This window comes from Podarcis melisellensis (assembly GCF_964234715.1).
Source record: "Podarcis melisellensis genome assembly, chromosome: 9".
Classification (NCBI taxonomy): Eukaryota; Metazoa; Chordata; class Lepidosauria; order Squamata; family Lacertidae; genus Podarcis; species Podarcis melisellensis.
This window is the reverse complement of record NC_138541.1, coordinates 77,003,311-77,031,237: the sequence shown is the minus strand read 5'-3', so window position 1 is coordinate 77,031,237 and position 27,927 is coordinate 77,003,311. Positions and strand designations below refer to the sequence as shown.

Genomic DNA, 27,927 nt, shown 5'->3' with positions numbered 1-27,927 from the left:
TTAATTTCTGCATATAGATGCAACCTTTGGAGAAAATCCCTCTCCTTGAAGGCTGAGCTGCGGGGAAGCCTGAGAGCAGACAGCGCTCTGCCCTCCGTCCGTCTGCAGCGCCAGAACTCCTGGGCGCCCTTCCTGGAAGTGGGGGCTGCCCAGCCCTTGGGGCAGAGTGCCAGGCAAGGACCTGCACCCACCGGGCAGCCTTGGGCCAGCCACTGCCTCGCAGCCTAACCTCCCTCACGGGGTCATTGTGAGAATAAAACAGAGCAGCAGAGAAGTATGTGTACCACTTGGAGCTATTTGGCGAAAAAATGGGAAATGAATGTAACACTGTAATAATAATAATGCCACCATGTTTCAAACAACCCTTCACTGTACTCTAATCATATCAATAAATTGTTTTATCTTGTTTTAAATTGTTGTATTTGAGCTTTTTAATGGAAAGGCTGGTATAAATATTGTTATAACTTATTTTTCTTATTATTATTGACACACAGGATAGATATAATAAATAATAATATAACCCATCTGACTGGATTGCCCCAGCTACTCTGGGCAGCTTGCAACAAATGAAAACACAGGAAGACATAAGAAACTTCCCTATAGAGGGAAGGGAATTTGGGTGGGGATCACTACTCAGCTTCAATATTAATAATAATAATAATTTATTATTTCTACCCCACCGATCTGGTTGTGTTTCCCCAGCTGCTCTGCCCAGCAAACGGAAGCAAAGACCTTGGATCAGTCAGGAGCTCTCGGGGCTACAAAGTACCTTCAGATATTTGAAGGAAAGGTCCAGCAATAGAATAATAAGCTTTCCCAAAAATATTTATTTAAAGTGATTTTCATCCCACACTTCAGATGAAAATAGGCTTCCAAAGCAGCTTACAGCAATCAGTAAAAATCTGGTCCCTGCCTACAGGCTTACAATCAAGGGCACAAAAGGCAAGGGGGTTGTGGGGGGAGGAGGAAAAAAGCAAACACAGGCATTAGTTTTTGTCAGACGTTCCAGAGGCCTGTGTGTGTGGGCTCTGCCCAATGGAATAAATCTGAAATTCAGGATACAAAGGATAAATACCGGTAAGTATTGGCATAATTCATTCAGGTAGCAGTATTCTAGATTCCCTGATCATAACATCTGGAACTTTAATCTGGGCAGAGCCCCATTTTAGAACTGTAAATCTGAGCGGCCCATAACCATGTAACCCAACATTTAGGAGGGCTCCTTTTTGGCATACGCTTCTGCTGTGTTAAACCAGATCATCTCCACAGCCTTTTGGCCCATCTCAAAGAGCAGCAGCAAGCGCTTCCATCCTGTCTTGGATGTGGTCATCAAGTACTCTTCATTCTCGGGCTGCAGGAGGGTGGTGTGGGCAGCCATCACGAGAGACTGAGCAAACCTCCCACTCACTAGGAGAAACAGGGCATCTCGCTCCTCCTCCGTCAGCGGGACGATGCTTTCATATCCTGCGAGAACGTGGCCTCCCACGCTGAGGGGTTCCTTGCTTTCGATCATCATGTACATGATGAGTATCGCTACTTCAAACACGTAGTAGCCATAGCTCATGTCGCTAAAGTCCAAAATACCAGACACCCTGTACTCTGAGCGTTTAGGGGAAGTAAAATCGGTATCTACTAGAATATTGTGGTCATTGAGATCTCCATGAATGATACCTGAAAGTGGAGAACGAAGAAAAACTGATATAATTCAAGTGGGGCCTGTAACAGAATGTTGCAGTGCTGAATGCTTCTGTTCAGGATTCCAGCCACTCCATGTCGTTATCCTGTTTCCCCTCCCCAACTGTCAGGCCAATGAGGATGCTCAGTCCTCACTGGGGTGTCTTTTGGGGCTGAGCTCCCCTTCCCCTTAGAACTTCCCCTCTAGATTACTTTTTGCACTTCTGTAACCCTTGGAGTTTCCCCCAAGCCTGCCAATGCCTCCCACTTGGGCATGGAACTATGGAACCCCCTCCCACAGGAGCCAGGGGCAACCACCAATCTGGATGGCTTCAAAAGAGGATTACACACATTCATGGACAAGAGGGCTGTGGGCAGCTGCCAGCCAGGATGCCCTGTGCTCTGCCTCCACAGCTCCCTGCAAGTGCAGGAGGGGAGGCGACTGCTGTTGTGTTCAAATTCTGCTTGCAGACTTCCCACAATGGGCATCTGGTTGGCCACTGTGAGAAGAGGATGCTGGCCTAGATGGGCCACTGGCCTGATCCAGCAGGGTCTTCTTATTGTGATGTTGTTTTGACTGGAAACATATTGGCCTGAACATTGGAAAGGGAGGCAACAATCTGTTTAGAATAATATACAGTAGGCCCTGCCTTACAATGCAATTTGATGCATGGCTCTGCTGAAATCAGTTACCCAGAGTTCAGTGGTACTTTAAGGCTCACTATTTTAATCTAATTTGGGGCCTAATATACAACTGAGCACCACCGCGTCACAGGGAAGTTAGAGATACCACATGCATGAACCATCTCTCTCCCCACCCACCTCCCTCAGGCACACAAAAAACACTTAGCAAAATTAAAATCAAATAGTCAGAGGCACACCTAGGGAAGGTGAAACCAGCCCCCACCAGGGGCACAAGCCATGCCCCCCCCCGCATAAATTACCTATCAGACTATGGCATGCATGGCCGATATGTGTGTGCAGACAATGCTGGTGTCGCAGCGAGATCCACTGCAAGAGGAGCTTCCCATCCTCCTTGCTCCTTCTCATAAAGTGGGCTTTTTCAGGGGGGGGGGGCGGTGCTGGTACAGCTCCTTGCCAAGGTGTGCCTCTGCAAATACCAACAACTACAGTGGAACCTCGGGTTGCAAATGTGATCTGTGTGGGAGGTACGTTCACAACCCGCAGCACTGCGACTGTGCATGACGCAATTCAGCGCTTCTGCACATGCGCCAAAACCCAGAAGTAACCTGTTCCAGGACTCCTGGGTTCAGTGTTTCCATAACCCGAAAATGCGCAACTTGCAGCGATTGCAACCCGAAGTATGACTGTACATCACTGTGCATTTCTTTAAAAAGATACTTACAGGGCCGGAAGGAGTGTAGGTTTGGGACTATTTTACGCCTGAACTGATCAATGGCCCATTTCACTGCGTCCAGATATTCGCTCCGGCCCAGCTCATGAATGTATTGCTCCAGGAGAGGGACATTAGCCAGGTTCCAGATGAAGCCGCCTCGGTGGAGACTTCTCCTCGCCCATGGATGCTGGAATTTCTTTGGGGGGGGGGGCAGGAATACATTGTTTCAATTAAAAACAAAACAAAATCGCTGAGTGCATATGGGCAGTGTTGCTGTGATGGCTTCTATCTTCCCAGATCAGTGGCTGTCCAGAGTTTCAGGCAGAGGCCTTACCCCTTCCAACCTGGAAATACTGGGGGGCACTGAACCTCAGACCTTCTGCATTTTCCCCTCCCCCCACCCCATGTGAGCATTTTCAGCTTTCTCCATTACCCAAACATTGGAGCCAAATATCTCACATTGCCTAATGGTTACAGATTGGCACCAGCAGATGCACATAAAAGCGATATAAAGTCAACAAAAAATGTTTAGCCCACCCAAATCCCAGGTTGAACCCCCCCCGGCACCCAAACTGCTGGCTTACTCCATGGCGTTGCTGGAAATTAAAATAGCAGCTAGTCTTAGTTACGGGGCTCACCTAAAACTAAGGCATATTCCAAAATCTCACCTCTGTGAGCGTTTTGTCCATCCTGGCTGCCATCCGCCCAAGTTCATACAGAAGAGGAGGACTCGTGTGGATCGTGGCCACCGTTTTGCCTGGGAGGTAGCTCAACAGCCGCACTATATATGCTCTTTTGGCAGAGCCAGTGTCTAAGAAGCAAAGAGATTTAATATTATTCAGCAACATTCACATACAGAAGAGCTCTACGTTGTTACACAAAAGGATATCACAGCAATAAAAAAACTGACTTTAAAAACAGTAATAATAAAATTATCAAAATATAAATAAGAGTTTCAAAAAACAAATGCAATACAATCACATTCCTATTTTCCAGGGACACTCCTGGCTTTACAGAAGCCACCCAGTTTCTGATTTGATCCTGGAATGTCCTGCTTTTTGTTAGGACGTCCCTATTTTCATCGGAGAAATGTTGGCACCAAGAAAATAAGTAACTGTACAACCTTTAGACGACATCTGAAGGCAGCCCTCTATAGGGAGATTTTATAACGTTTAATGTTTTATAATGTTTTCATACATGTTGGAAGCTTCTCAGAGCGGCTGGAGCAACCCAGCCAGATGGGCAAGGTATAAATAATAAAATTGTTGTTGTATAGGACACCCCTATTTTCATCAGGGAAATGTTGGAGGGCATGGGATCACAAGCAGGGAGACTGCAGCTGCCCTCCTGTTCTGCTTGTGAGCTGCTCAAAGGCAGCTGGTCTCCTGCTGGACTAGATGGGATCTGGCAGAATAGCAATGTTGGATGCATCTTCAACCCCCTCACCTACGGATTCCAGAAACATTATTCCACCCTCTTTTGTGGAATGAGGAGTTTGCACGGGAAAGCCCTCGCCATTCAGGAATATCATGACCTGGGTCTGCACCTCGATGAGTTCAGTGTTCTGGCTGTCTTCACAATTGATTATTTTGAGGACAAAAGTCTGGGCGCTCTCTGCTTTCCCTTCGAGTGCAGCCGAAGCACACACATAGAAATTCTGATCATCATAGCTCGGCAACGGTTTGAGCTCCAAGACCGTTAATCCGAATATCTTTTGGACCAATTCAGTGGCTTGCTTTTTGCTGAATGCTGGCTTCTTAAGAGACTGTTGCTTATTTTCAGCCGACATTGTGCATCTGTAAGAGGATAGTAATTACAATCAACAATGACAAAGAACAGAACATTTAGATTGAGTTTTGCAGGTAAGCTACTGTGCATGCAACACCTTAAATCAGAATTCTGGGTGTAGTCCTCTAGGAGTTTGTCAGCTGAACGACAAAAGTTGGCAGCAAACAAGAGTTTTATTATTTTCTTCTCAGGGAGATCCTATTTTGATAACAGGTCCCACTTGAAAATTCTACTGCAAAACTCTCCAACAGAGACCCTTGGACTCTGTTAAACAAAGTGAGAAGCTTCCTAACCTTTGTACATTAAAAAAAACCCTTACATGTAGCAACAGCAAGGTACAACAATCCTTCTTCACATTGCACATAACTTATGGAATTTGCAGCAATGGTGACTGGGGGTGGTGGAACAGACAAATTTATTTCAGAGCTTTAAAAGGTGGCTGGCGCTGTGGGTTAAACCACAGAGCCTAGGACTTGCCGATCAGAAGGTCAGCGGTTCGAATCCCCGCGACGGGGTGAGCTCCCGTTGCCTGGTCCCTGCTCCTGCCAACCTAGCAGTTTGAAACCAAGTCAAAGTGCAAATAGATAAATACCGTAGGTACTGCGCTGGCGGGAAGGTAAACGGCGTTTCCGTGTGCTGCTCTGGTTCGCCAGAAGCAGCTTAGTCCTGCTGGCCACATGACCCAGACTAAGCGAGATGAGCGCCAGAACCCTGGAGTCGGCCACAACTGGACCTAACGGTCAGGGGTCCCTTTACCTTTAAAGTCCCACCACCAGATCAGGGATTCTCACCTGGGGGTGTGAAGTCATAGCGCTGTGTGAGCGGTGCCAAAATGACCTCTCCGCGGGGCACAAGCCTGGGCCGTGTACATGGAGGTCCTGGGCTGCCCAGATGAGAAGACCCCCCTCTTGGCCTCACGGATGGGGTCCAAAGGAAAGCAGAGCACCAGCTTGGCTGCAGGTGTTGCTGGAAGGAGGCATACAGGAGACATCCAACCGTCTTAGGGACTCGACTCCAGATTTATGTAGGCTTTACTCCTTGGTCTTTTCTTCTCCTGAAGATGTCCCACAAGGCACCAGAGTTTGCCTTCTCTGAGGTGGACTCCCTTGAGCCCCATCTGCCCCTCGCTTTCCTCTGCAGAAATTGCCTTCTTGACTGTTGGACCCACTCTGGGTCTCGTCTGCTCAATCTGCCCAACTCTGTCTTTGCATGCATAGGAAGTCCCTGACTCACTGAGGATTTGAGACCAGTTGGAGGCCTTGATCAGATGGCCAGTCAAAGTCATTCCTGGGAATGTGGCCGTGGTTACCTGCCGATAGCTTTTAGGAACCACAGGGGAGAGTTGAGTGCAGGGCGGGGTCCAAAAGGTGGACAAACTACCCCAGAAGGAGCACAACGTGTCCCCCACCAGAGGCACTACCCCATACACCACAGAGATCATTCACATGCACAAATGAGTACAGTGGTACCTCGGGTTAAGTACTTAATTCGTTCCGGAGGTGTGTTCTTAACCTGAAGCACCACTTTAGCTAATGGGGCCTCCCGCTGCTGCTGGAGCACGATTTCTGTTCTCATCCTGAAGCAAAGTTCTTAACCCGATGTAATATTTCTGGGTTAGTCTGTAACCTGAAGCGTATGTAACCCGAGGTACCACTGTACTTGCTAGCACAAACAATCTGGCCTTGGTAACTCAATTCACACAGGAAGCATGATCAAATTCACTGTGCTATTTCAATTCACAAGTATTTTGCCAGTGAAAGTTCTCTTACCAGGACAACCAGGAATGCTTTCCTTCTTTGCTGCTTCTGGTTTTAGTAACTGGGCTGCCCGCTGAACTGCCAGCTGAGCTGAGAAAAGATGTCTCCAACCCGTTTTCGAGCGTGGCGCACAGGCAGGCCAAGCCCAGCAGGAGGCGCTGGAGCTCCTCCCGGGAAAAGCTCTGCCGGCTTGAAGGAGAAGATCTGCTGCGAACGGGGCCGAGGCTTCGCTCCTGCGGAAGAGCTCTGCCCGGGGCTCCTTCCTGCGCCTCTCGGAGCACCAAATGCAAAGCTCTTTTTTTAACTGCCTGGGAAAGCTTAGAAGGAAGCTTCTGATTGGCTGCAAACAAGCAGCCCCCTCCCCCCCATTCATTTCTGTGTCCGCCCACTCCGAAAGTGAAAGTAGGACCATGTTTTCAGTTCGGCCAACTCACAAAAACACGAAGATTTCAACTTGCCAAATTCAGTATTTTTCTCCCCTTTTTTGCAGGGGGTGGGGATTGTTGCTTAGCAACCGGCGTGAGGAGGCACCAGCAGTTGAACAGGAAAGATTTGCAAGCTAATTAGGTGGCAAAATGCCACCAACCTGTTAGTATTTTTGGATTTCTGTTGTTCCTTCTGGGTCTGCAAGGGCTCCAGTTTGTGCCACAGCTACAAGACGCATTAAAACTTGCAGATGGGACAGCTGGCAGCAAAAGTAACCGAGAGCCTCGTGGCATCTTCAGTACCACGAGGATCACTAATTAATGATACTTATAACTTCCAAGCACTATATAAATGTTACACATTATCCTTACATGGACCTGGAGAGCTAGATGAAGCTTGCGAGTTCTCAGCACGGGTGGCATTCAAACTGCCAATTAACCACTATGCTGCCTCATTTTGTTTATTATGGTATATGCTTTTGTGGATCTCATCAGATTTCACAGACAGAGTTTTAAGTAGATAGGCGTATGCAGGGTGGATAAAAATCAATGGTGGTGGTTTTTTTAAAAAAAGAACCCAAAATCGGATTTTTTTTTTATTTAAATCAGTTTTTTAAAATTTTAATTGGATTTTTAAAATAAAATGCATTTGGAGGAAAAAAAATCTTTCTACAGATAGTTTTCTATTGAAGTTACATTATAGTCCAAAGGCTATCAGGAAATAAGGATTTCTTTAAAGTTTTTCATGTGTGCTAAAACTCAGTTTAAGATTTTGGATATATATATATATATATATATATTAATTAACATCAGTTAACAAACATGGATACATATGCTAGAATGTTATTATTTTAGTTAAATAAATTGTTTAAATTGTTTAAATTAAGGAAATGATTATTTTTCTCCTTCCAATAAAGTACAGCAGAAAAGTTGTCCAAAAATAAACAGTTAAATCTCACAATAATTTCATAATTACCGTATCTGTCCATGTATTTCTAATAGTATAACCAAATCAGTAATTTTTAATATAACGGTAAAAACTATTGTGAAAATTTATTATTCTAAAAATGAAACCCTATCTGGTTGTCAATATTAAGATGATACTAGCAAGAATGAGTCTTTCTGTAAAAAAATAAGTAAAAAAAATGAAGTCTTACCGACTAGTGATTTAAATTGTGATTTAAATTGATTTGATTTAAATCAAATCCACCCTGCCAGCTCACCCCCAAATGCTGCAGATTTTCCTTGAGGAATTATATGTAGGGTGTGTAGCAGCTGAAGTTGCTACTGTCTTGACCCAGTGGGGCTTCGGAGTAGACCTGCTAAATATTTATTAAAGGGGCGACTGTATTCGGATTGCAAGGTAAGTAAAACAAGCGCCTCACTGACCGAGGAATGGCTGTGAGGTAAACACAACTTGTGGCTGGCCATTCCCCCTTTTCAAGGCGGTCCAGAGAGCCTGCTGGCATCCTCCGATGCCGCTCTGGCTGGCAGCCGTGGTTGGGAGTGGTGGGCGAGTGCGGGAGCGAGGCCCGTAGGACGGCAGCATTCCCCTTGGTGTGGCGGGCCTTGCTGCTTCATCCCTGCCTTGAGAATGGGAGAAGGGAGCTGGGCAAGCACCTTGGCCTGCCACTCCGCACATGCTCTACGCCGGCTCCCTCAGCCAGTAAAGCGAGATGAGTGCCGCAACCCCAGAGTCGGTCACGACTGGACCTAATGGTCAGGGGCCCCTTTACCTTTAAACTTAAATCATATTACATTATAAGTGTTATAATCCCGATAGCATTTTTAGATATCTACAGTGGTCTTTAAGTTACTGTATAATTTTTCCCACTCTTGTGTGTGCTTCTTTGTCATCTATCATGTAGAGTGTGCAGCTTGATTGTGTCTTCCTTGTGCAATTTAATCTGCCCAAATCTTTGTGCCACAGCTCTCCTCTACTACTGCCAACAGAATCTTGTTCTGTGTACTCAGGCTTCCTAGCCACATGGAACCTTGTTCTTGCACTGGCACCTACAGTAAGTTACTTTGTGTTCCTACTCCTACAAACACACACACACACACACACACACACACACACACACACACACACACACAATTGCCCTGATTTTCTTTCTTCTTGATGACACACAGCTGCATTTCGTGGAAGATGGACTGGTTATTTGAAGCGGCTCTTCCTAAGCCCAGTTCTATCAAGCGTATTTAACACATTTAATGTTATGCGCAAACTTTCTTTTTGCTCTTGCATTCAGCAGCCTGTTTTAAAGACACAGAGCGCCCTCTCGCGGGCAGAGAAATTATAAACCTTTTTAGATAAATGTGTACAACTCTGTGTACGTACTTGGGCTGGCTTGGGGAGAGCGGGGCTCTGCGTTGCACACTGCAGCTGCCTCCCAACTGGTATTCTTTGGTAAGTGAAGTTTTGCCGCAGACTGGAAAATGTAGGTTGTGCAATTAAAGTAGATTTGGTGCTGTGTGGTGGCGCCCACCCTGTGGAATGCCCTCCCATCAGATGTCAAAGCGATAAACAACTACCTGACATTCAGAAGACATCTGAAGGCAGCCCTGTTCAGGGAAGTTTTTAATATGTGACATTTTAGTGTATTTTTCATTTCTGTTGGAAGCCGCCCAGAGTGGCTGGGGAAACCCAGCCAGATGGGCGGGGTACAAATAATAAATTATTATTATTATTATTATAAACCCACTTCCAGTAAACAAACAAACGGTGGTGGCACTTCCTCTCTGGGCAGTGGAGAGAGCCACTGCACCAGCTCAAAATTTGCCTTGCTCCTTCGCTTACTCCTTCATTATTCTGTCATTTTACATTTGTCTCATGTCAACTTGTCTTCAGCTCACTCAGACACTAGCTCAGGTATAGGTGGGAATGGGATATATTACAACTTTTTATTCCTGAGCCCCATTTGGAAACAAATATTTCACAATCACACCCCAGAACATTCATAGTAATTAATTACAGATGGAGTTTAAGGATTAGTCAGCCAGTATATTTATTATTTCAGTTAATTGTATTTTAAGATTCCTCTGTTTCCAACAGTGAGTATGTGAACAATTCGGTCCAAAATCTGCTTGTAAGATGGATTATTGCCAAAGCTCTCCAGTAACCTTTTGCTCTCGTTTCACTGGAGCCCATACAGCTGCTCATTTGGGGACAGAAGGCACATTTGCAAACACATTTCTGTATGCAAGAGCAGGAGCTAAAGTACCGGCATTCAGGTCAGGAGCCCTATGCACCGTGTACCATTTCACAAGCAATGTTACAATTTGCTAAGAGAGAATCAAAATCTCCTCAGCACAAAGTCCCCTCATGCCACGTCCTCACTTGGCATTTTTCAGCGGTTCCCTTGATGCCCTCAGACGTTGATCGGGGGCTAGATTTATTCTGCGAATATTAAGCTCTGTGGCAAAGGCTCTTGCCTTTTGGTAGAAGTAGAGAGACTTCTCTCGGTCCACCAGGAAGTTGTGGTAAATTATTGCAAGTCTTGTGTAAATCTTCAGTTGAGCCTTTTTGTTGCCCAAGTCCATGGCAGCTGCAAGGGCCAAGTTATAGTATCCAGCGGCATCAAAAGGGTCCTGAAACAGTGCAGCAAGATATGAGCCACGGTGGAATTTCATACGGACAACAATTTACAAATATTCTAAATAATACCTAAGAATAACCATCACACCTTGCAGGCAGCAAAATTGCTACTTGTTGTGAAGTGTGACAATTATTTTTGCCATTTATAACTCTAGTCACTCCAGTTCATAGAGGGTGAGGAGTTGTTGTGCCTGTTTTTGTTTTGCTTTATGGCCTCATCATCCAAGTAGCAGCCTGTACTTTATCTCACTAAATTTGGATTTTCTCCAATAAAGGAAGCAATATAGTATTTTTCTAAAGGTTCTCCAGGTTCATGCCCACAATGGACCTCAGAATCAAAATAGAGCCACAAAAATGACTACATTCATGTGGTCATAAAGGCACATGACCGTGCACACAGAACCTGCAACCCATGCACACACGGATGCCCTAGTGGACACAAAGACTTTCAGATACTTTAAACTTCATGCCTCTCCCTGTTATATGTCCTGCTGTATTTAGTGACAGGGCGGTATCTGACTAAGTCATACTTGGTGTTGAATCTGATCTGCTCCATAAAATTATGGAACAGCTCAGAAACTCAACATTATGAAAGCATTGTCTTTTATCTTAAGCAAAACCCAGCAATATGACTAAAACCAAGGCCACCCCACTCTCCTCTCTCATCCCGATTCATCATCTTTGAGAGCAAGACAGCACCCCAATTCTCAAACAACAACAAAAAAGTGGCTACAAGCAAAACCCCCAAACTGCTTATTTCCCTTTTTAAAACGTGTTTCTGCAAATTTGAACTTGGGGCAGAACATCATTGGACTGAAAGGTACAACTTGTCCACTTTGTTCCAGAATCTTCCTTGTGGGACACAATCAATATGCCCAAGTTCTTGGGTGGGGGGGACGACAAATGTTTGGAAGACAGAAACAGCAGCCAGTGGTGAGGAGCATACGCTAACCTTTCACCCACCAATCATCTGAACAGGGAATTAAATAGTCCAATTCATTTCACACCAGCAAGCAAACTGACAAACCATTCCTAAGGCCGCGCCTCGTAAGACATTTTTGACTTGGAATACTGGAATCCAACCCACCTAGTCATGGCAAGGCTGTATAATCTCGGTCCCGTTACTTGATCCAGAGCATGCAAAAATGTTTTCCATATTCATATATCAATTCCATCCAAGTGTCTCACCTTTAAGTCATAGAATGTAATGTCTCCAAGAACAAGGTACACTTTTACATAGTATAGGGCTTCCTCATCAAACTCAAGAGGTGAGGGGCAGAGAGACAAGGCTTTTAAGAAGAAGTGCTCAGTGAGTTCAACTTGCCCTAGATGATGGTAGATAACAGCCAGCCGGTGATAGGCTATCCTTTCATTTAACAGATTCCCTAATGGGGTAAGCAAAAGAATCAGTACAGTGTGGAAATCAAAAGATGAGTTAAAACAAACAAGCACAGCACTGTATGCATCTATGAATGACTTGGGTCAGATTCACAGATACATGCTGCACATGTGCATGTGTGAAGGGGCCATTACAGGCAGAACTTAAATATCGTATTAACACACAAGTTTTTCAGTGGACTGGCATTCAAACATCCAGGGTCAAACTGTGGCCTGTTGATCCCTTCTCTGTCATCTTCATAAAAGAGTGTTTTGAGTCTTAGATGAGAAGAGGCTGGTATTTTCCTGCTAACCATTTTCAGCTTTCCCCGGCCACCAATACATACATCTGTTTCCCCTTGCAGGGTTCAAAGTCTGCATTTGTGAAGTAAACCTGCACCATCTGTTTGCCCCCTTTGGGGTGCATTTAGGACAGAAGAAGGGAGTCTTTTTAATCTGTCCAGCTGTGCACATTAAGAGAGAGATGCATCAATATCACATATAGGCATGTGTTCCTCATACACCTATAAGTCCCCCTTTCACTACTAGTTTGATTAAAAGACACAGGTAATCCCAAGATGGAAACTGCTACTGGGAATCAAAAGAGAAGGTCATTCTTGCTTCCTGGGCTAATTCCACTTGCTACATGAAGCCCCTTTGAAATGAGGCAAGCAATATCTTTCTCCTTTATAAATACAATAATAGCCTGAGACGACCCCAAAACAAGGATTGGGAACCTGAAGTTTGGGGGCCAAATGATGCCTCCCAACTCTCCCCAGGCCAGACCCCTCACTGGCCCTGCCTATGGGCGTTCCCATTCCTGTCTGCAACGTGTCCTTGGATTCTGTTAATGTGTCTTGCTTGGCTAGATGGAGACATGCGTGTGTGTATAGACAGCTCTGAATGTGCAGTCAGCTCCATTCCAGCCATTAAAAGGGCAAGAGTCATATCCATAGGAACCAATGGGGCCGGGGTCCCTTGGGCCCCTCCAATAATTTTATTCTGGGGGAACAGGCCCCTCAATATTCTCTCCCCCACCCACTTTCCTGCTCCCTTGCTCCTTGCACAGAGCAGCCCAGCTGAAGTGAATATTCTGTTATAGGGTAGTCCACAAACATTGTAGCTAAAGATTAATATCCAGCTATTCAAAACTGGGTAAACACTAAATTAAAACCACAAGGTCACTTGAGGATTGCTCAGTTTTCCTTGTAGACCTCAAGTTCTTTAACCCTGTTGTAGCAGGAGGAGGAACATCTGTTCTAGTATAAAGGAATAAAGATAGCACACAGATTGTGTTCACATCATGGGACATAGAAACCTTTCAGAGAAATATAAGGGCTGGTTTACACATGCAGTCACAAAGTGATGAATATGCAACCTCGTTTATTGATTTGCATGTTTTGAATTTAATATATTCCAACTTTCATATGCTGAGTCCCATAGACTTCAAGAAGATCAAACCTCTCCATCCTTAAGGAAATCAGCCCTGAGTGCTCACTGGAAGGACAGATCCTGAAGCTGAGGCTCCAGGACTCTGGCCACCTCATGAGAAGAGAAAACTCCCTGGAAAAGACCCTGATGCTGGGAAAGATATTGGGAAAGATGGACAGTGTTCTCGAAGCTGCTAACATGAGTTTGACCAAACTGCAGGAGGCAGTGGAAGACAGGAGTGCCTGGCATGCTCTGGTCCATGGGGTCACGACTAAATGACTAAACAACAACAAATATTCCAACTGACCTATTGTAATTGGGTGGTAAACCAACCAAGTAGATCCATTAGCACAATGACTTCTGGTGGCACAACACAGCTTCCCCTCCCTGTCTCTCACATGCCTCCAAATCTTTTCTGGATTTTCCCTCAAACCTCTAGAGCAGATCTGGGGAGATGAAGTTTTGTTGCATGCACAGAAATCCTTGCATGAAACTACTTTGCTGGATAATGCCCATTAACTTCAAGGTAGCATACAACAAATTTAGAAGCACAGTTAGTTGAAAGCCTATCACAGAAACAACAACCAGCAGTGGTATAACAGCCGGACCACCACAAAAATGTCTGACCCCTAGAGTTCAGGAGGAAGAAGTGCACACTTTCCTTCTGGAAATCCTTCTATGACATCATGGCAGCTGCAGAGAAGGCCTTACTGCTTGCTGCAAATGTTCCAATGTCATGAGCTTACAGAACATGAATTACAGTCCTCAAAGATGAGCTCAGCTGATGGGTGGACTCATATGGGGGAAAGGCAGTCTCTAAATGGGTCTTCATCCACAAATAGAAGATTAGTACCCCTTCAACATGCTTTTCAACAGCTAGTTCATACATTGTTGAGTTGTCAATTTTTAAGCAATGTGGAATGCAGCGGTGTATATGTATGTCTGAATAGGCCCCAAGTGACTTTTAAAAGACTTCTATACAGTTTTCCATATATTCTCCTTACCTAAATTGACACTGAGCATTAATGCTGTTTGTGCATACCCCAGACATTCATCGTACACCTTTAGAGTTAACAGCAATCCCACCAGTTTGTTGAAGAGTCGGAGCTCAGCGTTGCTGTTCTTCATCTTAATAGCAAGTGGTAGAGCCTTGTCCTAAAAGGAGTACCAAAAACACACCAAAAACTGTTTTAAGAGTTACTGGAAAATGTGTTTTCACAAAGCATTATCACATATCACACAGCATTATCTCATATGGGTCACAACCGCAGCCTCGTCCCTCTGACCAGGAGCAGAGTTAGAAAGATTGAGAAGAGAAAACCAACCCTGTAGAAAGGCACTGCTTTTTCCTTTTCCCATTCTCCATTAAAAAATATGTCTCCTGAAGCTTCAAACAATTCCATTTGCAAATTAGGATCATGAGTACACAGAGCAGCATTTTGGGCAACCTAGAGAGAGGAGGGAGGAGAGAGAGATTTCATAATTTTGGACCTCTAAAGCAACCATAGTGACTGTTTCAAACAGAAGCACTACACTGGGTAGAGAGCACCAGCCCAGCCAGAATGGCCTGTAGCCAGGACCGATGGCAGCTGCATCTGGAGGGTGTCACACTGGCTACTCCTGTAGTACATAATTCCACAAGTATTTCAATACAGCCTTTCTTTTGTGACGTATCATGAACAGGCTATAAAGCAGGAGCAGTCGCTGTGGTGGGACAGTGCCCAACAGGGGCATCACTGATGTTTGCCTGGATGGGGTCAGGGCAGAGCAGTATGAGCACCGGATTGGGTCTGGTGCACCCATGCAGGCCTAACCTTGCTGCCATCCTGCCCTGGCCTGCCCAAGTAAGTGGCAGCAATGCCAGTATCCAAGGCACCACCCGGCCACACCAGCTGCTCCTGCTCTTGTCTTGTCCACAGTTCTGCTCATTGCATGCCTAGGAAACACGGGTCCAAGCAGCTCTGCCTATGTCCTGCTGTTTTACTCCAGGAAGCACACTCTTTGGCACTCAATTGGAACAAGCATCAATCTGGATAAAACCCAAGTGACGTTTGCTCCAATTCAGTGGCAAACATCAGGTTTTCCCGAGGGAAAGTGGCAGGGCAAGAGAAAGTGTGGATCAGCCCACCTGAACACCAGAGCCCCTTCCAAAACTTCAGTTTCCTCTATTCTGTTATCCAATACTTTTACAGGTGATCTCACAGAACTTGCCTCTTGTTTATGTGAGGATGCGAAGATACCTTTTAAAACAGCTGCACATCCACCCACTTGGACTAAGGCTCAAACATACATAGCATTTCGAAAGCTTGCAAATATCTCAGTATGGCGACGTCTCTTTGCAGATCACTCATGCCCCATGTATGTGGCATCACTTGTTCTCTCCCTTTGCTTTCTAATCAGATTAACATGTTCCTAATTTATATGCTCCAGATTGAGTTAGACAGTTGTTCTATCACTGAGGTAAAATAACAGAAGACAAAGATGACATTAAAGTGTATTTTTAACCTATGCAATCTCTTCTTAACCCAGCTATCCTTGCATCCTCCTTGCATCCCATCACAGCTTCAATTCCCAAGGCATCATTCCTCTTACCTGGATATAAAGATCTACAAGCTCGTTCTGCCTCAATTTGTAATATATCTTTCCTGCCTGAAGCCAAGCCTGTGCCTCTCTCTCTTTTGCTTGAAGATCAATGAATATCCCAAGGCTTCTTTTAGTGTACTCCAGGGCAGATCTGTATGCCCTAAAAGAAATCACTCAGAGTAAGGAAAGGAAACACCTGCCCCCCACTAACACGGTTTGCCACTTTGTTTTCAAGGAAGCTTCTTCCAGCTACCACATACTATTATTGTCAAAGTCACCGCGGACCATCATAATATATCCATTGGTTGCTTTAATACTCTCGGTTCATGGTGCAAATAAAACAAAAACACCTTTCAACTAATAATTTACTTGAAGCTTAAGATGAAATATCAGGTGGCTATTTATCAATCATTAGACCAGGCCAGTGGCGGCTGTGTGTTTGTGTGTGTGCCATTTTCTCTTCCAAAACATCCTGGGCCAGCCCTGAGGATGGCTGTGTGCATGGAGGGAAGGCTAACCAACTGCGCAAGTTTCCCTTATGACTTCCTGTTCGTAGTGGTCAAGCCATCCACCAGGAGCAGTGATGAATGGGGCTTGTCCTTGTGGCAATGTTGTGTCTGAGTGCATGTGGTCCCCGACGTGGCAGCCATTCACTTATTTAAGAGACAGACTGCAGACCTAAACATGCTCCCTACCCTGATTATTCCATTTTCTGGCATGAGAAACAGGATTTGCTTCTTATCAATGGCATACCATTCCCCAAAACAGAATAACAGAAAGAAATGGCGCTTGCTACACAAGTCATGGACGCTGTAGTTCAGCAACGCCTGGCATACTGGGAGTCAGCAATTGTTTTCTGACTCCAGTTTCTATCCAAGCGAGATTCAGGCACCTGCAGCGCTTGCCTCTCCTTTGAGTCTGACTTAACGGGGCACTGAAGTTCTTTTCCAATTGTGGCCCAGTGGCAGGGCTGCACCACCAACTTTAGGTGCTGCCTCTCTGCACCTCAGTGCTGCTGCAGCTAAGAGCATCAAAATAATATGAAATAAAATGGGTAAGATACAAAAAACTAAGAGACAAAAAATAAAACATCCAAGCACTCTGTGCAACAGCTTTACAGGGCTAACAGATAGTCTGTTGCAGCTGTTACATATCCACTTGAGAAAGAGGCTGCACAAGCTCTAGGGCAGATCCACCTGCTGACCTCCAGAGGTTTGGAATTGCAACTCCTTTTAGCCCCTGCTAATTGTAGACCAAAAACTGTTGTAGTCCCAAAGCTCTGGATAGTACCACGCTGTTGAAGGCTGTTCTAGGCCAAACAGAAGCTCTTTGCATTAGTTTCAGTTTTCTTGCCTGAAGCTCTAGCACGAGGTGTATGGAAGGTGGCTTTTGAATGCAGAAGGGCACCTTTGGGTCTGGCTCTCTGACATGAAACTAGCAAAGTAACTAAAAAGCTTTCAGTTTGAGACAAATCAGCTTCCCCAACTGCCTCTTCCTACCTTTCTGTGCCTAAAGATAGATACAGCTGACTGATTGTTTCCAATATCTGTCCCTCCATGACTTTGTCAGATATTTTCCTAACTAAGGAGAGTAGATACTCATTGTAGATGACACACAGAGCTTCATCTGGAAGAACTGTACTGTAGAACTGACACAGATGCTGAACGGCCTGGAGCTGCCCTATAAAGAAAAGAGAACAGATGATTTAATGGAACATGCTGGTTCCAAGGGACCACGCTGCTATTGTAAGGCCACTGCACAGAGATATGGCTCGGATTGCCCATGACTTCCTGAAGGCTCAGAACAAAAAAAATTCCTTCCAGTAGCACCTTAAAGACCAACTAAGTTAGTTCTAGGTATGGGCTTTCGTGTGTATGCACACTTCTTCAGATACACACTCTGAGAAGGCTCAGAGTAATTTCTAATAGGCTGAACTCATGCTTCATACAAAAGAACTCCCTGGCTTATTGAGACTGATGAATTAGACAAATAAAAAAAATGCTGCATTTTTAATCCACTGATCTATAATTACTTTCATTCCAAGAATCTTGGTCATCCAGCTGAAGTGGCCAACACATACATGGGCAAGCTGTCAATCTGTCACTCCCAAAGGGAAATGTACAGGGAAAAATGGCCGCTTCCAGTGTTTATGGCAACAAACAAACAAAACACACACACACACACCTGCCCCACTCAAGGCTGTGGGTGGCTAGATAACCAAATTGTTAAAAAGGAAATACATTTTTTTTTTACCAGATGGAGGCAGTGCTGCAGCCCTCACATACCTTGTAAAGCAGTGATGGCCAAACTAGGCCCTCCAGCTGTTTTGGGACTACAACTCCCATCATCCCTAGCTAACAGGACCAGTGGTCAGGGATGATGGGAACTGTAGTTCCAAAACAGCTGGAGGGCCAAGTTTGGCCGTCTCTGTCATAAAGAGATCAACAGGACTGCAGATTCTGAAAAGGACTCATGATCTGATCCAGGTCACAATGCACCTTGATTGGACCAGGTGTCAGCTTAGGAATCCCAACTTCTGAAGGTTCTTCCCCCATCCCTAATTAGGGGTTTGATAGAAAGTGGCGGTTTTTATCACCTCACCCTAGTATTTACATCCATTGCTGGTTCCAGCTCATTATAACAAATGAAGAATTTGGAGGTAGCAATCTCTGTCCTGAGAAGCCTTTTCTAGTAGGATGAGGGAAGGGACACAGGGAAGTCCATTGATAATTATGACAAAGAATGAACAAGCTAATTCAAGAGTAGCAAATGAGTTTACAAAGGAAATAAGGGAACCAACTTTTCTCATATTTCCCTGTGCAGAGATAACTTCTCAACTTAGCATCTGTAACGGTGGCCCTGAAATACAAGTTACCCCAGTTTTGAAAGCAAGATAATATACATACCTTCCAAATGGTTTGCTTCCATTGCTACCAAAAATGCCCATTCAAAACAACATCTCCCTTTATCTTTATAAATTCCACTGGCATAGTAGCATCCCAGCCTGAGAAGGATGTAAATAAAATCTCTGCCACACTCAACACTTGGCAGTTCAGAAAACAGTGTTACTGCTTTAATTAAGAAATGCTCTCCAAGACTTCTGGCAGCTGAATGCAGACAAAGAATCCCAAGGTTGGCCAAAGCCACAGCCTGATTATGTACTATTCCCATCTCTCTTGAAATGCTCAGGGCTTTATAGTAGCTTTCAGCTGCCTGCTTTGTATCATTCATTCTCTTTAAAACAATGGCAATCATGTTATAAACAATACCTAACTGCTGATGACTGCTCTGTGTAGACTCTACTACAGCATTTAAAATGTCCAGAGCCACCGTGTTTTGTTGGTGGAGAATATACAGCCAACTGAGGAAGACTAAATGACCAATAAGTTCTTCACTGCTTGAATGTGCATTTGTATCTAGTGCCTTCTCCATGTAGTCGATTGCTTTTCCGTACTGTTTGTGGTGGCTATATAGTAGAGAGAGATAGCAACAAACCATGCTGCACAACCTTGGGTGTTCTTTGCTGGTCTCTAGCAAGTGGAGTACTTGTCTGAGATAATATGCAGTTTGGGAGGGATGTCTTTGTCCCCCAGTTTTCAAACAATGGACTTTGGGAGCATTTTTAAATACTAAGTCAATGCTTCTGAATAACTCCAACAAAGTACATGAGCTGCAAGAAGAGGCGACCTTAAGACAGCTTAGCACAAGGTGGGGCAAACACTTCTCACTGTAGAGTGGACCTAGCTTAAAATAGCAATCAACTGACAATGAGCCATTTTGTAAACCCAAGGCATTACTCAGAAGCTGCAGCCTTTCTAGGAATGGCAGGGCTTCCTCGCCCTGGCGGAAGTTCAGATAGTGCTTTGCTAGCAGGAAGCATGCTCTAGCTTCTGCATACTTGCTTTGACTCAGCACTGCCCTTTTTAAAGCATACTTCAGAATATCTGATTCCATTCTGGTGCTGCTGATATAGTTGGGAATTCCCATAAGCAAAGAAGCAACCTTTTCAAAAAAGCAAGTACACTTTTCCTTGTTCTTTTGTTTCAGGTAGATACCAGTTAGATTTGTATAAAGAGAAGCTATAAGGAAGAGGTCACTAAAATCTCCCTGTGTTGTTGCCAAAGCTTCTTCAAAATAAACCCGAGCTTGAGAAAGCTTGAACTTCCGGACACTCATTCTCCCCAAGAGATAGCAGAGTCGCGCCAAAGCCCTTGGCAGACTTGCTCGTTTGGCTGCTTCCCTTGCCAGTACAAAATAATTAACCAGATCTTCCTCGCTCGCATAGCCATGGAATAGGGTGCTAAGAAAGGAAAATGAGAGGTCATATATGCTTTTGAAACTGCTCTCATATCCTTTGCAGTTCAGAAACAACAGTAAGGAATCAAGGATTTCTGCCCCAAAAACTCCATCATCTGGGCATATGCAGAAGTGTGGATCCTGGGATTTAGAAGGCATCTCCTCATCTGAAGCAGAGAGTGGCCTTTTCTGATCCTTGACCTCTTCCCTGTGCAACTGTAAGCTTCTCGCTTTCATCAGGGAATGCACCATATTGTCTTTCATTGTGCCAGAATGCTTGTTAAGGAAGGAATGTGACATCTCTGAAATACAAAAGACAGAGAATCGCAGGAAGTAAGGGAAACATAAGTCATAATAATTCATTGTGATAAATGCCCAGGTCTAATTACCAGGTCAGAAGTCAGTTTATGAACCATGTATGAGAGAGAGGGGCTTCCATAGGCAAAGCAGAGCAAGGGTACGTGTGGGCCCTTATGGGACATTTATCCTGATTTGTCTGCAGAGAGATTAGACAATGTTCGCTCTTTAATGAGCATTCATTCTGATTTCTTTGTGGAGAGACTAGAGGGTGTTGCATACAAGCAAGTGCTATCTCAAACGTCACATTGCATTTCTCTGTCGCTTTATTTTTTCCAAGAAATCTTATATTTTGGGAAAGTGGCTTGTTGTGTAAGACACTGCAATCAACTGCAATGGCACAACTTGGAATTTGCCAGTATGGAACTGAATCCCACCTGAAAACAGCAACAGAAATAATAAGATCAGGTCTGGTCCAAAGCAGCCAGCACCTGCTCAACAAACGGCAAAATCTGCTTTTCAGAGGAAAAAGTAAATTGCATTACATTGTTGATATATAGTGGTACCTCGCAAGCCGAATGCCTCGCAAGACGAAAAACGCGCAAGACGAAAGGGTTTTACGTTTTTTGAGTTGCTTCGCAAGACGAAAACGTCTTGCGAGTTTGTTTCCTTTTTTCTTAAAACTGCTTGAAGAGGTGCAGTTGCGACTGACCGTGCTTCGCAAGACGAAAAACCGCGCAAGATGAAAAGACTCGCGGAACTAATTAATTTCGTCTTGCGAGGCACCACTGTACATTGATCTCATTGCACAAGAAGAAATATCAAGAATTACAAGAAAAACATTGGACCAAACTAGGGAAGACAGAGGAAAGAGCGGGACAGGATTTCAGTCAGGGAAAAGGCATCAGGAAAGGATTGAACTGCTTCCTGCAGGGCCTTTTCCACAGTCCAGCGCAGCTGTTTGTCGGGGTGCAGGGAGAGACACATATTGATAATCCCTCTGCTTTGCCCTTTTACCTCGCTCAGTAGATTTCTCCAATTCAAAATCTTCCTGGCCATCTGATAATAGAAGGAAAAACATTTAAGCCACTCCATCGCTGTAGTTATTGCAGAGAATGGAACTACACAAAATGTGCAGTGTGAACACAATCCTTTTCATTAAATCCACCTGCTCATTTTCCGGTGTATTAAGCACAACCCTGGATCACAACAGCCCTATTGCATATATTTTGTAAATAAGAATCTGAATTTTCACAGAATGAAGCCAGTAGAAATTGTAAGTCATTTGTGGTGTGCTGACGGAACAGAAGCAAGGCAGAATATGAATTCTGAACAACTCGCTCATGATTTCAAGTCTTAACAGCTGCTCTAATGAAAATGAAAACATTGGATTCTGCATGTTGTTTGATGTGATATTTTTGCAAATAGAAGCTACTAGGAAGGCTGAAAGGTCAAAGCCAGGAGACAGCAGTTTTTATATTTAATGAGGATTTCATCCTTATTGTATATTAATTGGCATATGGATGGCTTTTGTCTTTATACTTGGATGTTTTGCGAAAAATATTTTTTTGGGGTTAGCTGTAATAGACTTTAGCTTTCTCCAGAATAACTCAAGTTATTGAATCTGAAAGTTGATACAGTTAAGTTGTTCTGAGCTCAATGAGACTTAAACAATATTACTGGATATTCCACATTGGCATTTTATTGGATATTCCACAGCACAAAATGGTGTGGGCATGCAGATAAGAACACAACACTGGAGTTGCTTACCTAATTGATATAAATTGCAAATGTTATAATGTGATGTTTGTGCCAAGAGATTCACCACATTTTCTTCCAAAAGGGCATTTTCTTCTGCAGAAATAGAATGCTCCTCTTCAAAGAAAGCCAGGCATGGTGGTCTGAAGGAAGCACACAATACAGAGGAGTTAGGACAGAGGTAGGCAACCTAAGGCCCAGGGGCCACAAGCGGCCCAAGGGGGTCGTTTAAGCAGCCCCTGAGCCGCCCCAAACCGAAAGGCAGGAAGTGAGCAAACACAACAATGAATTTAGGGTGTTTAAAATGTGAAATTGCACATGCTCAGAGTGTCTTATTTTTGCATGTTAAGGTTGGCAAAAAATAAAAATAAATGGGGGAGGGTTTGCTGGGACTTGTGAAACTGTGAAAGATACTACAATACTTATTTTGTGGTTGCTTGTTTCATGTGTTCCTGGGGGAGGCTATTTTGGGAAGGGTGCCTGAGCCCTCAACTACCTTAATCTGTCCTTGGCTATGAACAAGAGGAGGAGTCAAACAAGGGGAACAAACTTATACATTTGGCCTTCAGAAAGTAGAGGCTGTCAGAAAGGAAGAAAGTGAATGGGGCAGAGACTTGTGCTGGGTCTTGAAGATGCTGTTTCGGCTGTGGAAGCCCTAAGCATGCAACAAGAGCACCAAACCCAAACCCAGGGATAATGATCCTGCGTCTCGCATACTGCACTGCTTTGAGCTAACCTGTCAGTTCTTTGCTAGAAGGCTTCCAGTCTCAACTGCTACTTGGAAATAGCTATTATTCCAAAATTCTCTCTAGTTTTCCTCAAGTAAACATACCTAGTGGGCATAGCCGGGGGGGGGCAGAGGGGCATCTGCTCCCCCCAAATCAAGTAAATCAATAAAAACACTTAACTAACTGAGGTTCTGCCCCCCTAACATGAAGCCTGCTCCCCACTAACATAAATCCTGGCTACGCCCATGAATGGAAGTCACTTCTAGCCTTTGAGAGCAGTTAAGTATAACTGGAGAACAGAATATTCCTGTGTCTATTACAATATAGTTAGCCAGAAAGCTTTTGAGTTCTATGTTCTAATGCCCAAACTTGGAGTAAAAGATGTGCATTCATGACCTCCGATGCACAGCAGTAGAAACATTCCTAAAAGTGGAATTTGTTGGTGGATAGAGCAACTGCCTGGCTTTATGGTCATCCATACTACTTACTCTGCTGCAGTCGTCTCGAAGTCATCAGGTTTGACATGGCTACTCTGCACAAAACCAACCTGGCCAGTAGGGGCATGTCTTCCCACAAACCACTTCATGCATTTCATAAAGTAGCCAATAATTTCAATTCTGTCTCCTTTCTGGAAGCCAATTTCCTCAGGCACAGCACTTTCGTGGCTAACAATTGCTACAGAGAATCCTGTGGCTGAATAACAAAGAATTGGGAAATACAGTAACTTATTTAAAATCAGGTATCAAGGCGATATGTTGTCAACATCATTACTTTTAGTATTAAAAGTCACATGAGAAATAAGAGTAAATAGATTTTGATGTATCAAAGAGGCAAGAGATTTGGTTGGGTTGAGTGGGACTTGCTGCATGCCATAATTTGATGCTACAGGTGACTAATAATAATAATGATAATTTATTATTATTTGTACCCTGCCCACCTGGCTGGGTTTCCCTAGCCACTCTAGTATCAGCACAGCCATTCTCAGTTACAGCAAACAGTAGCATTTGCAGGTGGTGAGAAGGGACTCACAGTAATGATAAGTAGGGATCCCCCTGCCCCAATGTGGACTAAAGTAGTTACTCACACCAGCAACAACAGGCCATATATCAGAGATAAAAACACAGAGACCAGACCCTCCAACAAACCCAGAAGTCAACTTTGTTCCCGTATCTACTTAGGCAACACTATTAAAAGACCCCAAAATGTCAGCTAACACACCCAGGATTCATTCACCTGCTCATCTTCCTATATGATCTAAGTGATTTGATTCCCCTCCCCATTCCCAGCAGCACAATGTTCCTGAGCTGTTCTAAGTTAGGTGTTGTTTGGAGATGGCTGGGAGAGAGGAATTGTCTGGTTTTACAGGACATTTGGCACATGCACACACCCTATTCAGAGAACTAAGAAGCCTCAAATTGTTTTAATTCTTACAAATCCTGCAGAATTCTCTTAAATCAGAATTGTGCAAATATATATTTTTTAAAGCCAAGCAAGCTGCGGTTTAATGCTAGAAACTTAGATCTTGTCCAGACTTCCTTTCATGCCATGTTTCTCGCTTTAAAGCTCCTTGTCTGAGCACTCGTGCCTCCCCCCCCCCCCGTGCTTTCCCCACGAAAACCCAAATGGCAACCTCCAGAAAATGTCAAATGGCAAACTGCAGAAAACCCAAATTGCCATTTGTTCTGATTCAGCATTAAAGAACAGGTTTTCCTGAGGAGAGTGAGGAATGGGTGATTACGGGGAGGGACAAAACATAAATAAAACAAAAGACAGAGGATATTTTCTCCAGTGATGGGGATAGCAAGCAGGGGAATAACAATTAATATGGAGAGTGAAAAATGGGAGCGTATGGACCCTCATGTATCAATCAGGCACCAATAATATTGGATCTGAATGACCCATTTGTGAGATTATGTCACCATCTGAATCAGGACCAGCCTAGGACTGGTTAGGGCCAGTTCAGCCTTGAAGCTCACTGTGTGACCTGGACAATAGTACCTCAAAACCTGAGGGTTGCTATGAGAAGAAGTGGAAGGGGGAGAACCAAGCAATGATAGATGACAGACAGACAACAAAACTATATAAATATGCAACACACCAACGCAAAGCATAAAAGACCCAAGCCAGCTTTGCAGCTTTAACATAGGGCTTCTTCACACTTCCACTTGCCATGCTACTTTCCCCGGGGAAAACCTGCAGTTTAGTGCTGAATCGGAACAAACACAACTGGGTTTTCTGTGATTGCTGTTTGTTCTGGTTTGTTCTAAAAGAGTGGATTTCCTGGGGGAAAGCAGTGGGGCAAAGGCAAAGCCGCCTGGACCCGTGCCTGGGAAGCATGGGACAAGTGGACAAGTCCTCCATGTAAAGGGGGCCTCCTATGATAAACAATGATGCAACATGGCTGGTTGTCCTGGGCAAACTGGTCTCAAAGCATAGGCATTGCCACAAGGTCAAATTCCCAACTTTTTATTTTTTATTTAATCTTTATTGATTTTATGCAATGAATCACAGTTGTAACTCTCCATCAGTAGCGTAAATAAAAGAAGTAAAAAAACGTTGGGAATAAGGTAAAGTTATTTCTGTATTGAGACTTCCCTCCTTCTCTACGTTTCTATATCAACTGCATGTTAAACAGCATCTATTTTGCAGTTATCCAATACGTCCAAGAATTATATCACACTGCAGGAGTCATTCAAAGCCTGCCAAATATTTTACATGTTTACAGTGATCTTTTAAATATCGTCTGTATTTATCCCATTCTCTGTTAAATTGTTGATCTTCTTGATTCCTAACTTTTCCTGTCAATCTTGCCATCTCAGCATACTCAGATAATTTCGTCTGTCATTCCGTTTTTGTCAGTATAAATTCCCAGCTTACCAGCAAGCCCAGTTTGCAGCAGCACACAGTGCCAGGAGGGACCACAGTCTTTCCCCATATGGTTTGCCTGGCTGTGGGGAAGGGGCTTCCCAAACCAGGGAACCAATCAGAGACCGGGCTCTGGCTTCTCTGGGCAGCGCCTGGGAGTGGAGCTGAATGAGACTTCCTTGGTCAGTTTGCTCCCAGGGCGGAAAAGGAAGCCCACGCCTGCTCTCCCCACCCACCGCTTTCTTCTGCAGTATAGTCTCCTTTTACAGGGGAATCCCACCTCCAGCATTGCTATGGACACAGTTGGTTGCTGATTCTCAAGGCCTGAGAGAATTTTTTTTACCAGCAGATGGATTGGCTAGGGTTCTGTGGGGATTTTGCCTACCTCATAAAGGTAAAGGGACCCCTGACCATTAGGTCCAGTCGTGGCTGACTCTGGGGTTGCGGCGCTCATCTTGCTTTACTGGCCAAGGGAGCCGGTGTACAGCTTCCGCATCATGTGGCCAGCAGGACTAAGCCGCTTCTGGCGAACCAGAGCAGCGCACGGAAACGCCGTTTACCTTCCTGCCAGAGCGGTACCTATTTATCTACTTGCACTTTGATGTGCTTTCGAACTGCAAGGCACAAAATGGAGTTTTCTCATTTCCGTTCTTGTCACAACTCTTCAGAACTATTACAACTTCTGTCTTAATAGCAGTTACTTACCTATTTGATCTGTGGCTGCAGGTTCATTTCTTACAGCAAAATCAGCAGAGTCTGTGTTTTCTTTCAGAAACCATCTAGCATGGGAAAGGTTCAAGGGAATTAGTTTGGCCTGCAATTTTAACCTCAGGTCAATTTCAACACTCATTTGGTTATAAGAAAGGGAAACTGCACCAAAGGCAGAAATGTAGAGAAATGATGGAGCATATTAATAGGGTTTCCTGGTGATGCAAAACACCACTCTTCAAGGCACACTTAACTCTGCTGGATTGTGGCTGCTTATATATATTATCTAACTGCTGTTGCTTAATTTAGATTTGCAAGAGAGCTATGTTAAAATATTAACTGTGAAATGTTACACTTAGTTTTTAGCATATAAAGCTGATAACCTAAAGCCCTATTCACTATTCTATATAGCAATGTTTATTCCAAATGGAAAATGGCAGAGCTTTCAAGACCGCTCATTTCATCATTGGAAGCCATCAATTTAAAAAGCAAAGCAACATCAGGGCTATGCAAAACAATTCCCTGTTGCATTCAGTGAATTCTTGAGATGGCATTTGGAACATGCCTGCGAGCCATGCTTGTCTGCAGTGAGTGACCACACATGGAAGGCTGTGCATTCAGAAGGTGGAATTCTGCCCTCTTCATGCTGGTGCTGCACGCATGGCCAACAGTCATGTGTCAACGTGGAAGGGCCCACGTGATCCTACTGCTGCCCCCAAACATTCATTGAACAAATCCAGGGCGTCTGTGTCTTCTGAACACCTCTGCTGTTGCACACTCTTTTCATATAGTCAGTGTTTGTTTTGTATGGTAAGCTGGCCAATCTTTTTCTTTTTCTTTTTTTAGACAAATGGCTATATTTTGTGTGCAGGTTGGATATGGCATAAGTTCAAGGAGATAACAATTCTTGCCATGCATAGAAAATGCTGTCATTTTCACTAGACATCAAAACATTTAAATATTAATCCTCCATCTGCTGTAAAACTGGGGGGAAATTATGAAGAAATGCGCATGTACTTTTATTACAGAACAGCCATTTGGTGTATATTTGCAAATACACGTGCACACACAGGTGGAACTGAAAGGTAGATTGAGAGACCTACTGATGGAACGGGATCAGGGGCTCTGGCAAGCCCTTAGCCAGGCTTCCCCCCGTTTCTTCAGGAGCTTTCTCAGTAGCGGACCAATTCAGCTGGTGAATTCCGACTCCAGCGTCTGCAGCTCTTCTCTCACTTACGTTTTCATTATGATATACAAAGAAGGTACCTTAAGGAAAAAGCTGTAT

The 27,927-nt window shown here is 44.2% G+C and overlaps 2 protein-coding genes across 4 annotated transcripts in view; both read right to left on the bottom strand.

The window, feature by feature from the left end:
- Positions 1-1,064: 1,064 nt before the first annotated feature.
- HYKK (hydroxylysine kinase) lies at positions 1,065-6,728 on the bottom strand. 2 transcript variants are annotated; one of them, XM_081926307.1, is made up of 5 exons: positions 6,589-6,728; positions 4,478-4,827; positions 3,700-3,842; positions 3,041-3,227; positions 1,065-1,671 (listed from the first exon to the last, which is right to left on the bottom strand). In XM_081926307.1, exons 2-5 carry the CDS (start codon positions 4,818-4,820, stop codon positions 1,211-1,213), a joined length of 1,134 nt encoding a protein of 377 aa, XP_081782433.1. In that variant the 5' UTR covers positions 4,821-4,827; positions 6,589-6,728; the 3' UTR covers positions 1,065-1,210. The 2 variants fall into 2 exon arrangements, with proteins under 2 accessions (XP_081782433.1, XP_081782434.1); XM_081926308.1 differs by lacking the exon at positions 1,065-1,671 and adding an exon at positions 1,678-2,267.
- Positions 6,729-9,992: 3,264 nt separating this feature from the next.
- The window catches only part of SH3TC1 (SH3 domain and tetratricopeptide repeats 1), a 36,967-nt gene continuing 19,032 nt past the window's right edge, over positions 9,993-27,927 (bottom strand). For both annotated transcript variants that reach the window (XM_081925546.1, XM_081925545.1), the window contains exons 6-17: positions 27,746-27,908; positions 26,640-26,713; positions 23,558-23,762; positions 22,354-22,484; positions 21,601-21,642; positions 18,897-20,588; positions 17,490-17,670; positions 16,000-16,150; positions 14,733-14,855; positions 14,412-14,562; positions 11,788-11,984; positions 9,993-10,592 (exon numbers count right to left, since the gene is read on the bottom strand). In XM_081925546.1, the coding sequence (XP_081781672.1) occupies positions 10,338-10,592; positions 11,788-11,984; positions 14,412-14,562; positions 14,733-14,855; positions 16,000-16,150; positions 17,490-17,670; positions 18,897-20,588; positions 21,601-21,642; positions 22,354-22,484; positions 23,558-23,762; positions 26,640-26,713; positions 27,746-27,908 (3,365 nt within the window). In that variant the 3' untranslated portion in view covers positions 9,993-10,337. The remainder of the gene's footprint in view (positions 10,593-11,787; positions 11,985-14,411; positions 14,563-14,732; positions 14,856-15,999; positions 16,151-17,489; positions 17,671-18,896; positions 20,589-21,600; positions 21,643-22,353; positions 22,485-23,557; positions 23,763-26,639; positions 26,714-27,745; positions 27,909-27,927) is intronic.